This window comes from Macaca mulatta, chromosome 8, assembly GCF_049350105.2.
Source record: "Macaca mulatta isolate MMU2019108-1 chromosome 8, T2T-MMU8v2.0, whole genome shotgun sequence".
Taxonomy (NCBI): Eukaryota; Metazoa; Chordata; class Mammalia; order Primates; family Cercopithecidae; genus Macaca; species Macaca mulatta.
This window is the reverse complement of record NC_133413.1, coordinates 76,823,307-76,835,416: the sequence shown is the minus strand read 5'-3', so window position 1 is coordinate 76,835,416 and position 12,110 is coordinate 76,823,307. Positions and strand designations below refer to the sequence as shown.

The following is a 12,110-nucleotide window of genomic DNA, read 5'->3' as shown; positions in this document are numbered from 1 at the left end:
CATACCACCTGAATCTATAAAGATTTAAAAAAATTAAAAAATAAGTTATGTTATTAAATGAACTCACATTTAATACTGCTATAGCTTGTTCAGCTGACATTTCTATCATTATGTAATGCCTCTCTTTATTGCTGGTAATTTCTTTGCTCTGATATTATTACTTTATCTGATATTAAATTACTCAGCTATCTTTTGAAAAAAAAAGGAATATCTAATTTCATTCCTATATTTCTTCCAATTCCAAGCATTATTTTATTTCTATTCTGTTTTTAAATAACTTATATTGAATGTTAGTACAATTATTATCATTTGTTTATACTTTATAGTGCAGGAAATACTACCCCATATGCGGTCTATGCTTCAATTAAAATTATTATATCATTAAATACTTTGTAAAGTGCTTATAATATTACCTGGGATATATTGGTACTGGATCAGTGTCTATTAAATTTAGGTCCAAATTCCTTAATCTGAATTATGCAGTTGTGGAATTTTGAAGCTGCATGGAATATTAGAAGTAACCTGCTCCAAATCAATCATGTCACTCATGTGGAAACTGAAACCTAGCAGAGATGTCACTTTCTCAAGGCCATCCGATTATTTATTATTGGTGCCTGGCCTAGAGTCAAGGTCTTTGAACTCCTGGGTCATTGATCTACTCTTACCACACCCAGCTGGGCCCATATTTTAAGTAACTTTAAAAAATTATATGAAGTGCTTGTAAATGAAATATATGCCTTTTAACAAATTTACTGGCTGGACACAGTGGCTCACACCTGTAATCCTAGCACTTTGGGAGGCCAAGGCAGGCAGATTGCCTGAGCTAGGGAGTTCAAGACCAGCCTGGGCAATACAGTGAAACCCCATCCCTACTAAAATACAAGAAATTAGCTGGGTGTGGTGGTACGTGCCTGTAATTCCAGTTACTTGGGGGGCTGAGGCAGGAGAATCTCTTGAACCTGGGAGGTGGAGGCTGCAGTGAGCTGAGATCGTGCCATTGCGCTCCAGCTTGGGCGACTGAGTGAGACTCCACCTCCAAAAACAAAAAAACAAAAAAACAAAAAAAGCAAATTCACAATGCTTAAGGTAGGTTAAAGGCAAGGCATCTTAAATTGTTTCAGAATTATATTCACTAGTTCTTTCTTTCAACAAAATTCATCAGCTACTCACTTTGTACCTGGTATTATATGATCTAATAACCTACCATAATTTTTCAATGTTGTGGAGAATAATAAAGAAAACAATGTATCATAAATGATAAATATAAAATTATATTTTCTAATTCCTAATGGAAAAAACATTTTTCTCTTGTTTAATTAGCTTTTAATATAATTCTATGCAAAAAAGGGTAAGAGTTAGATAAATCTGTTTCTGAAACGGCAAAAATACATGCCTCTTCCTGGGAATTATGAAATTGGAACTTACAGACTTTGAGAAATTAACTCAAAATGTTCAGGTTAACCTAACGTCATATTCAAATGTGAAATACTCCATGAAATGAAGTCTTCTATTTTTTCACACTCTTTGAGGTAGAACCCACACACGAGAGACTAACTTAGGTGCCCCCTAACATCAAAGTGCTGTGAAAGTCAGGGAACAATAAACACCTCAGGTTATCAGTTTGCCCTCTAAGCTGATGAGGGAACAGATATGTGCCATGAAAAAAAAAATGTTCTCAGAGGCCACCTAGCTACTGACAGTAATGACTGTGAATTTCAGTACCTGCTGTGCCTTTGTTAATGTGAATCTGCAACACTTTCAGCAGTAACTTTCTAGCAGCCTGAAAAATGGAATAGGAAAATATGTGGACTTTTGCATTGTGAAAACGTCTGCAGACAGCACACTTTAAAGGATTGCTGTTACCTACAAAAGCATGATAGCAACCATATTTGTCTCTTCTCCACAAACACTTCCTCATTTCCAAGAAGGCTCCTTGCTTTTAGCATGCTTCTTTCATTTACTTGAGTAAAAAGGTATGCATCTTTAAGACCAATTCGGAACCATATACCTCCCCTCTTCTCTGGACAGTAATTCAATCAAAATATATAATTTTTGAGCTTTTGAGTTTGTCTTTTCAAATAGTCTCCATTTTCTCCCTTTTGATGTCTGTGGTTCCTACATCCTCTGTGTGTGTGCACCTGTGTAAGTGTGCTTAGCAAGTGAAGTATAACTCCGCCATAAATGCAGTAGGTATTGGCGTCCAGGCATACTCTGATGCAAAGCCTCTGGCTGCTGCACAGCCTTCCTCCTGGGTCTGCTGGGACAGTTATATTTCTTGGCTTCTTGGGGGAATGAAATTAAAGTTGCCTATAATATTTTAACGAAAATAAAATTCATCCCATTTCTAGGGAGAACGCAGTGTGGATGCAATATACCAAAAGGGGATGATTTTACAAAGTGAAGATTATCTTTCCCATATTGAAATGGTAAGATGATGATGGGTGGGATATTTGTTCCTAACCAATGCCAACATTTCTGGATGTAAAGAAAAAAAATCAAATGGTCATTGGGTTGTTTCCTTAGAAGTGAGTAGGTAACATTTAACATTGATCTAAAGCCATTGTTTAACTGTTGACATCATGGAAATGTTAAAATTGGCAGACTCCAATTTCTAGTCACCTTTATATTTTAATAGTAATAAGAAAAACAAAACATGCAACTGCAAAGAGAACCTCTCATGGAAAAAAAAATTCAACAATAGATGACCTTACATTAAAAGAGAAGATAGCCTTCCAAGCATAGCACCATCATACCACTGTTTTAAATGGCTAGATTTTTATTGGTTTGCTTTTCTCTCAGGTAATTATCACTCTCTAAAATGATCTTGTTATTCATTTGATTATTGCCTAACTCCTCTGTTAGAATAAAAACTGCCTGTGAACAGGACCTTTTATGTTTAGCTCATCACCAGTTCCCAGCACGCATGCTCACTTGAGAAATATAGATTGAGAAAAAGAAAGAAAGAAAGAAAGAAAGAAAGAAAGAAAGAAAGATAGATGACTTGCATCTAGAAACATTCAGCCCTCATGCAAAAGCTTCAATTTTGTTCTGTTCCAAAGAAATAGGTATTTAAGTGGATATTCCAAGCTTCTGCTTCATTCAATGTTAAAAAAAAAAAAAAAAGACCAAAAAACAAAAAATCCAGTAAAATATGACTATGCAACCTTTGGGAAACCATTAAGCCTCAGAACAGTCATTAGCATGTTTGTATTTCTACAGTGAAAGATTGAATTGTATAATTGCTAAGGTCCCTTCTGACTCTACAGCTCCAAGACTCTCTAATTTCAAGTAAATGTGAAGACATTTCAGACAGTCACTAGGCTATGACGTGCCTCCCTCTGTTCCTGGCAAGTCTTGTGTCATTGACAGCATTAAGACATACATTGCAAGTCCTAGCCCTGAAAGCTCAGCACTAGCTTGTGCATGTGTCATGGCCACAATAGGAAAAATCCTAAGGCAACAACGACCACTGCTCTTACCATGTAAGGAATACAGCTCTGTGACCAAAATAGAGCTGAAGATAAGCTCTTAGCCCCACCACTTGTCACTGAGCAACTGGCTTGATTAGGCCCATTTGTATCTCCACCACATTCCTCCAACATTCATCGAGACATACTTGTTCAGAGCTATACCTTCATTTGAAATAAGGAACTTCAAAATTCCCTTCATTAAGCAAACAGGATTTCCTCCCACTAACCCTCCAAAAAAGAAAAAGAAAAGCAGCCTGTAGATTAATAATACTGAAAAAAGAACTATACTAAAGTAAGAAGTTCCTTTCAAGAAAATCAAATCCAGCCTTTCATTTATAAAGCTCCAGTTACAAGCACTTGGAGAAGTCCCATGAGTACAGACTAGGATGTCCCTAGAAAGAGGACAGATAAACTAGAGAGACACCATCTTCTGGGCACCCAGACTGGGATTCGGCTCTCCATCAGCCGGCCCCTTTTTGTAGTGCTCAGCAAACAACTCCATTCAGTGGCTTGGGTCTCGGGTCTTCCAAACTCAGCTTCTTTTCTACTACTTTATGTTGCCACTCCATGTTCAAAGGATAATTATGCCATAATTTGAGGGATTTCTAACACTTAATCTTGGGGTTCTTGGCATTTGAGTTTTTCTGGGCTAGGCCAGATCATTTAGAATCTTCTTGAGTAGACATTATGAGGGCTGAGGGCCAGGTGGGCCTGTTCTGAGTGGAGCCCCATGGTTCAGCGAAAGCCACTTGTCAGGCTGAGCAGATGTTTATCTCACTCTGGTCTGCTGTGGATAGTCACCACGTTTCCCAGAAGAGGCTCAGTCTCCCTTGGTTGCCAGTATTTCCTGTTGCCACAAAACCTCTTCGATAAAGAACGGAAGTCATGTCTAGCTCCATTCATTCTCAACATGTCCCTCTAGAGGAAGTTGCTCAGTCCTGCCATCACAGTCAACTAGGACCTGACCGTCTTCTGACACCATTTAAAACATGCTCCAGAATCGTTAGAGGTTCCAGTTGGGTCACATCATCAGAATAAGTGTATGCTTTCCAAGCTGACTCTGAGGCTGTTAGGTGACATTTACCAAGGCCCTGGCATGTGCCTCTTATTTCAACTTCATCATCATGACAATGCTGTGAAGAAGATATTATCATTCCCACTGTAACTCTGAGGAAACCGAGGGGCAGGAAGCTTAAGTAACGTGCCTAATGTCATGTAATTAAGCAACAGAGCTAAAACTCAAACTCTGAAATCTGTTCTTTTAAACATATGCTATATTGACTTTACAATTCTGGCAAGCTATTTAAACAATTTTAATTACATTCATATTTCATATTTGTAAAGGCATGGACAATGTCTCAGAGATGAGAAAAGGTCATTTGGGGTAAAATCACTGCTTTGGAAACACAATGAATTTGTTCTCACTGCACAATCATTGGAGGGTTTTATTCAAGTTGTCCTTTTTCAGAGATTGAAAATGCTCAATATCAAATATTTATTATTCAACTTGGAACAATTTTCCCTAGACAGGCCATACAAAACAGGGATGTTTCTAGGCCTGCCAGCCTGCCTTTGGGAGGGCTAGTATTAACAGTCTGTGCCCTTAAGCATCCAGTGACATAGGATAAGTGCCACTGGTAAATTTTACAAGAGGTAGATTATGTTCTCTAGGGATGAGGAGTGAAAGTCAAGCATGTTTTCCTGGAAGTGGAGAGCTCCCCACGGACATTTCCACTGCCTGTAGGCAGCCCCCCATCCAGTTCCTTCCTGTCCAGAACATCTCCAGGCCTAGAAAGGCAAGTGAAACTTCAGATCATGCTGGGCTCATAGAACAGCCCAGAAGCCCTCCACCAACCTGCAGTCCAGAGTTCAGGGACCGTCTTAGGCCAAGCCTCTCTCAAGAAGCAGAGGTAAAAAGACTCACGGCTCCTTCACTCCCTGTCAGCCCACAGCACGGAAGGAAAATGCCACTCCCCCTTTCAGACCGCCCTTTTGCAACTATAGTCATTCTCAAATCCTTCTTCATTATCACTGTAAATTCATGTTAACTGCAGACATTATTCTTAAATGATAACAAGGAGTCCACAATGTAATTTACTCTAAGCTCAGCATTGCTCCAGGGCGGGTCCTGGGACAGGTGCCTCACCAGGCCAGTCCTATGTGATATTACATGATTAGGACAAAATTAGACATGTGCAAGGAAGGCACTGCCACCAAAGGGCTCTGGGGCAGGTGTCAGGGCCCAGGGCGGGGAGAGGCTGTGTAATTATGGAAGGATAATACCCACCCCAGGGACTACTTCATTTCCATCCCTAAGGAGATCTTCACCAATCAGAAAAGAGAATTCTTTAACAACCCCCCCCCCCGCCCCCCGGCCAGGAACTACTCATAGCTTCTCAGAAAATGTTTCTGGGCAGGTGGTGAGCAAAGCCAGAAAGGGAAATGAACTCCGGGCAGAAGAGGAGACACAAGAGCTCTGTGGCCCTGACCCCGGTAGAGAATCCACCCGGCTCTCAAGCTAGGACAATTTCACTGCAAGCCGAGGACCTGGTTTGCTCCATGTTGTCCTGCCTTGCAGGCTGGCAAGAAGCTGAGCCTCTGGGCTTTGCCCACTGATATGGAACCGGCTCTGGGAGATCACCCCAGTGATGACAGATGCACAGGGTGGCCATCTGGAACCGTCCCTGTCCTCAGGGACACTTCAAATGAAGGCTAATGTGTCAAGTGGGAATCATAAAGTAGGAGACCTCCATGGGGCTTTGAGACAATCTCTACATCTCCAGATGAGCCACCTTAACTGATCTGAAAGAACTATGCTCATGTGAGTCATATTCACTCATTCTTTATTTTGCTGATTATTAAAAATGTCAGACTCACTTTATAAAAATGTGAATACAGGAATATAAAAGGGAGGCTGAAAATCACCTGCAGTCCCACTATTCACAGGCCTTAAGCTTTTGATGTTTTTCATTCCTGATTTCTCCACATGAATGTATAGAAGGTTATATGTAAATATCCACAGTCACGTGTTGCTTAACTATGGGGTATGTTCTGAGAAGTGCATCCTTAGGCAGTTACATTGTGTGAGCATCACAAAATGTACTTACACAAACCTACATGGCAGAGCCTACTGCCCACTTAGGTTGTATGTCATGATCTATTGCTCCTAGGCCACAAACCTGTACAGCATGTTATAGTACTGAATACCACAGGCAAATGTAATACATGGTATTTGTGCATCTAAGCATATCTAAATATATAAAGGTACAGTAAAAATATGATAAAATATGATATTATAATCTTACGAGACCTCCATCATATATGCAGTTCATCACTGACCAAAATATTACACGGTGCATGACTGTACTTTCTATACTGTTATATATGAATATACATTCTAAACAACAAATAAGACTGTATACTTGCTATGTTTTTTCATCTTACAAAAACAGGTATGAAATAAATGAAAGAAATGAAATAAACAGATAAAAAGATGGACTTTTAAGACTCCTGACAATTTGCAGCCTCATCGTGAAGTCCTGCAGAGAGTGATTACATACCCTCCCCTAGCCACCTGTGAAAATGCTTATTAGAAAAGTGTGTCATGTTCAATGAATGCTATTGCCAATAAGAATGGGGGTAATGATCCTGCCCTTCCCTGCCAAGCATTCTTCCTGACATCTGCACTAATCCCTATTGCTGATTTAACTTCAAACCTGTTCCTTCTAGTCATTTCGGTGAATAAAAACAGCACTTCCTACCGCACCCTTGACTGGCTTCTATGAAGAAAATCAGTTGTCAAATTTCTACAGCCCACTCGGTGTCCTCTGATGCTGGCTAAATGGAGCCCCAATCATTTGCATTTGCTCAAGAATCAAATTGCTCAAGACCCAGATGGACCCCTCCAGGGCTCTTCTCCTGTGCATTCTCCAGCTTCTCCATCCCAGACACAAAGCCTGTTCCTTCCAACAGACATCTCCAATAAAGCCTTGAGATCACCTTGCTCACCCACAAGCAACATGCCCCTATTTATAAACTCAAGACTCAGGTTGGTACTACCTGGAGTGCTGATTCACGGTGTTACAACTGAATAGTATTTTGCCTTTATTGTAAATAAGTGCAAAGAAAAAAGTTTGTACTGTCTGTTTCCGAATCTCTTTTGGCTCTTCACCAAGAGAAAACTTTCCTCCTATAAATGGATCCCAGACTGATCATGGATCTTTTCAGGAATATGAGTGTGGAGAAGAAACAAAATTGATTTTAATAATGTGCAAATTTAAAATGAGATAAGTATAGCTAATGTTCTAAAGCCCTCATTTAGAAAATGACCTTTAGCTTTCAATAGAATTTGCCTTTCTCATGATAAAATAATAAGAATAGTATTTATTGGACACTCACCACACGCCAGGCACTGTGCTAAGCATTTTGCTTCTGCTTATTTAATTATTCATAGTAACTCTATAAGGTAGGTACCATGATTGCCCCATTTTTACAGAGGAGAAAACTGAGGAACTGAATCTCCTTGTAGCAACACAAATGGATCTTAAAAACATAATGCTGGTGGCTCATGCCTGTGATCCCAGCACTTTGGGAGGCCAAGGCGGGCAGATCAGGAGGTCAGGAGTTTGAGACCAGCCTGGCCAACAGAATGAAACCCCGCCTCTACTAAAAATACAAAAAATTAGCTTGGCATGGTGGTGGGAGCCTGTAATCCCAGCTACTCAGGAGGCTGAGGCAGAAAAATCGTTTGAACCTGGGAGGCAGAGGTAGCAGTGAGCTGAGATCACGTCATTGCACTCCAGCCTGGGTGACAGTGTGAGACTCCATCCCAAAAAACAAACAAAAACTCCAAAAATGTAAGGCTTGGTTTTTTAAAAAGTAAGAAGCAGAATGAAAAATTCCACACAATACCATTTATAAAATTAAAAGACATGCATATAACACAATACATATTTTATAAGAATACAAACAGAACATCAAACATGTTAGAGTGGTGATCTATGGGGAAGAGAACAAGAGTGGGAAATGAGGATAATGGGGAATAAATAGATAACAAGAGAGGCTTGGCACCCAGCAATGAGAACTATATGCCATGAACTGAACAGCATCATTCCTCCACCCTCTGCACAGAGGTCCAACTACACAAACAATGACCCCAAAGCTTAGAGCAGGGAGATTGTAATGGACTGCTCCGGGTTACAGAGCCAGGGCCTGGACTTGAACCCAGATATCTTGCACCTGTCCCAGAGCAACATGGCTGTAACTAGTCAGTGAATTTTCAATTCCTGAAAAGATATCTGCCACATAGCTAACTCTCTTTAGGCTTCCACACTTTAAAGGCCTCCAGTAATGACATACTTTATATTTGATCTTGAGGGACAAGTCAATTTGCTCTACTTACTACTATACGGCAAGCACGTATATAAGCTAAACAACCAGCCACTCATCTATTCATTCAGCAAGTTTTTTTTTTTTTTTTTTTTTTTTTTTTTTTTGAGTGTTGATTATGTGCCAGGCATTGGGCCAGCCAGAGGGCAAGTGGTGATGAATGAGCCTGAACTCTGGCCTCCATGAGCTCACAGTCCCCGAGCCATTCTCTAACTACAGCTAGGCAGATTTTTCTCCTCCTGACAACCACTTTGCAGTATTGCTGTGAGAACGGAGAAGTGCAGCTCAGACCTGCCTATGACTGTCTAAAGCACCGACAAGCATTTCCTAAGACAGTTTGGATTTCCACCAAGAAAGTTTGCTCTAATAGCAACAACACTGATTTCCACGATGGGGGATTTATTTTTCTTGTAGCTAATCTTTCAAAAGGAAGAAAGAATAACACATGCAACAATAGCCCTAGTAATTGTGGCAACATCTGCCTCAGTGACTCATGTGGTAATGTCTCTTTTTGTGCAGGAGGTGAATATTTCAGAGACATATCAGGAAGGAGGCCATTCTAGAAGCAAAGGATGAAAGGTCAGAACAGGGATGTCTAGTGTGGCACTGAGGAAGCCACGAACCCCCGGGTATTGCAGGCTTGGTGGAGACCCTGTGAGAGTCACCTGACTCACCTCGATGGTTTTGCAGGTGTCTTCCAGCTGGCTGATCACTCCCTGGACTCGATCGTTGCTGCCCACGAGAATGGCGATGCCATCGCTGAGCTCAGACTAATGAAGAGAAAACATGAACCCCATATCTTAGGGATTTCCTAGTCACCCCAACTGTGAACTGGTCATAATATTGTCTTTACAGGTTCTTAATTTAGGATACATGCAATCCCTAAGGACTAACAGGGAGGCCTGTGGACCTCCTGATTTTGCAAGCAAACTTTTGTGTATGAATACATTTGTGCAGGGAGAGGTTTCACAGTTTTCATCACATTCTTAATATTGAGATCAACATGTTCAAGCTAAAGAATTGTTAAGTATTGCTTATAAATGACATGGAGACAAATATGCGACTTCAGGGACCCAAATGGAATTATTTACCTAGTGGAACTAAGGGTCAATTTTACTTGGGAAATGTGTATAGTAAATACTCATTTATTCAACATACACTTATTATGGGCATAAGAATGTAGTGTATACAGACACAAACACACATTAGACTAAGTCATTACAAACTTCACACTGAAACAAAGAACTGGTTCTAGGAGAGAAATGTCAACTTTGAAATTCCTTTGCTCTTTTGACTTAGGAAGAGATTCTACTGTTCCTATTTACCCCCTTCCCAAGGCTGGCTGATGGAGCCACTGGGAACACTGGATGGGCACTTGGGAGACACATGTATTTGGTCCAGCTCTACCCCCAACTTTTCTGTGATGTTGGGCAAAACATATATTCAATTTCTGCCTAATTTTCTCACATTTAGAAGGAGAAGATTGGACCAGAACAGTGATTATAAAATATTTTAAAGTTGCAGAACCTTCTTCAAATGAAAGCTAATATGGAGGTGAAGCTACTTTGGCCAAACAGGAGCAAGGGTGAGGGTCCCACCAGTCTGTCCTTCTGTCCATCTCACATGAGTCTATGGGCTCTGAAGGAAGGACTGTGAAACAGCTACCATACAGTTCTATCATGCTATGACTTTGGGGGAGGTGGGCAGAACAGAAGGGGGAATAAATTGTAACTGGATTGAAAAATAAACAAATGTTGTGGATAATTTGCAAAATCTAGCTTTAGCACTTAGTGGCCACTAGTTGCAGTTGGAGTTGCCCAAGAGTTTTACTTCCAAATTTGATTCCAGTGCTGATCTTCACAGTAAAACACTGATCAAATGTGGAACTGATGATTCTAAATGAAAGAAACTGAGAGGTGGAACTGTTCAAATTCTCAGTGCCTGGAGTGGCTGCACCTATTGGAGTACCCAACTCCGCTTTTATCTGCACCAGATGGATAAATACTGACCTGCTCGTGCATGAAACCAGGTTGGCAGGTTGGTAAAGTGTAGAGGGGGCTATGGCTGAGGCCCTGGGGTCAAGGGTATGCACCACACTCAGAGGGGTCTTTAGGCAACTGGCCCCCTGACAGGAGGGCCAGCACAAGTCTGTGTTTTAAAGCTGTTCTGTAACTGTATGTCATTAGTGTAACCCTCCCTCACTAAGAGTGCGAGAGAAAAGGCATTGAGGAGGACCAAAGAAACCTTTCATGGGTGGATGAAGAAAAGTATTCTGTGAGTAGGGTAAAAAGCTGTCCTTTTCTTATCTGTAGTCTAAACTTCACATAATCTTGAGCAGTTTGAGCTTTTGCTGGGTCCCCTAACATTGCTCATCTTTAGCAACCTCCAAAGGGCACAGAAACAGGGATCCTGCCCTTCTGTGCCCCTTCCTGAACCTGGGCACCCCTGCCCTGTCTCGCCTTTCCCCCCACCGTCCAGGGAATTTGGTGTGTGCCTCGTGCACAACTGTGCACACATCTTCCTGCAGACCTTGTGTGCCCCCAGTGTCCCTTGGCCCTGTGTGGCTTGGATTTCCTCCTCCACCAGAGGAGGCCACTCACACTGGCCCCAGCAAGGCCCTGAGGTGTGAGGATGGGAAGGGGGTGCAGGAGGGAGGGAGCAGCTCTGTTACCTTCTGTCTCTGGAACACATGAGTGAGGGGAGCCACCTGGCAGTCCTTGTGTGCACCAAACACCTTGCACAGAGAGCAGGTGGGCACTTCGCAGTTCAGACAGTAGATGTTGATGCGCTCCTCTTCATGCTCCTCACACATGGGCTGGTCAGACTTCTTTTCTGGCCTGGGAGGACGTAGGCAGATAAATGTCCATCAGCTCTCACTGGGCCAGAGCAGAGACTGTTGCTCTGCCTTGCAAATTCCTTCTCGTCCCTGTATGCCCAGCAACTCTATTCCAGAAGGCCCCCAGGGGCCCTTTTACGTGCTCAGAGTTCACCAAATTCAGCTTCCCTGCAGGTGTAGCAGGGGAGTGCTGGCAAATCTCTAACAACTTGCTTGGGGTAGGGACAGAGACGTGGAGACCCTGATTTGTACCATTTGCCCATTTCCATGGTGTATTTCCACATGGCCAATTTTAAGTTATTTAAGGTTTAAGAATCTGCTAGTGAAATTCCTGAAAGTTCGAACATCGGACCCTGGTGAGCCGTCAGGAATGTGGTCCAGCACTGTGTCCACATGCTCACGAGTTTCTCAAGGGA

At 41.7% G+C, this 12,110-nt stretch overlaps 1 protein-coding gene across 6 annotated transcripts in view; it reads right to left on the bottom strand.

Moving 5' to 3' along the window:
- The window catches only part of TRIM55 (tripartite motif containing 55), a 49,218-nt gene that overhangs the window by 29,330 nt on the left and 7,778 nt on the right, over positions 1–12,110 (bottom strand). For all 6 annotated transcript variants that reach the window (XM_015145469.3, XM_015145467.3, XM_015145470.3 and 3 more), the window contains exons 3-4: positions 11,530–11,695; positions 9,533–9,628 (exon numbers count right to left, since the gene is read on the bottom strand). In XM_015145469.3, coding sequence (XP_015000955.3) covers positions 9,533–9,628; positions 11,530–11,695 — 262 coding nt within the window. The remainder of the gene's footprint in view (positions 1–9,532; positions 9,629–11,529; positions 11,696–12,110) is intronic.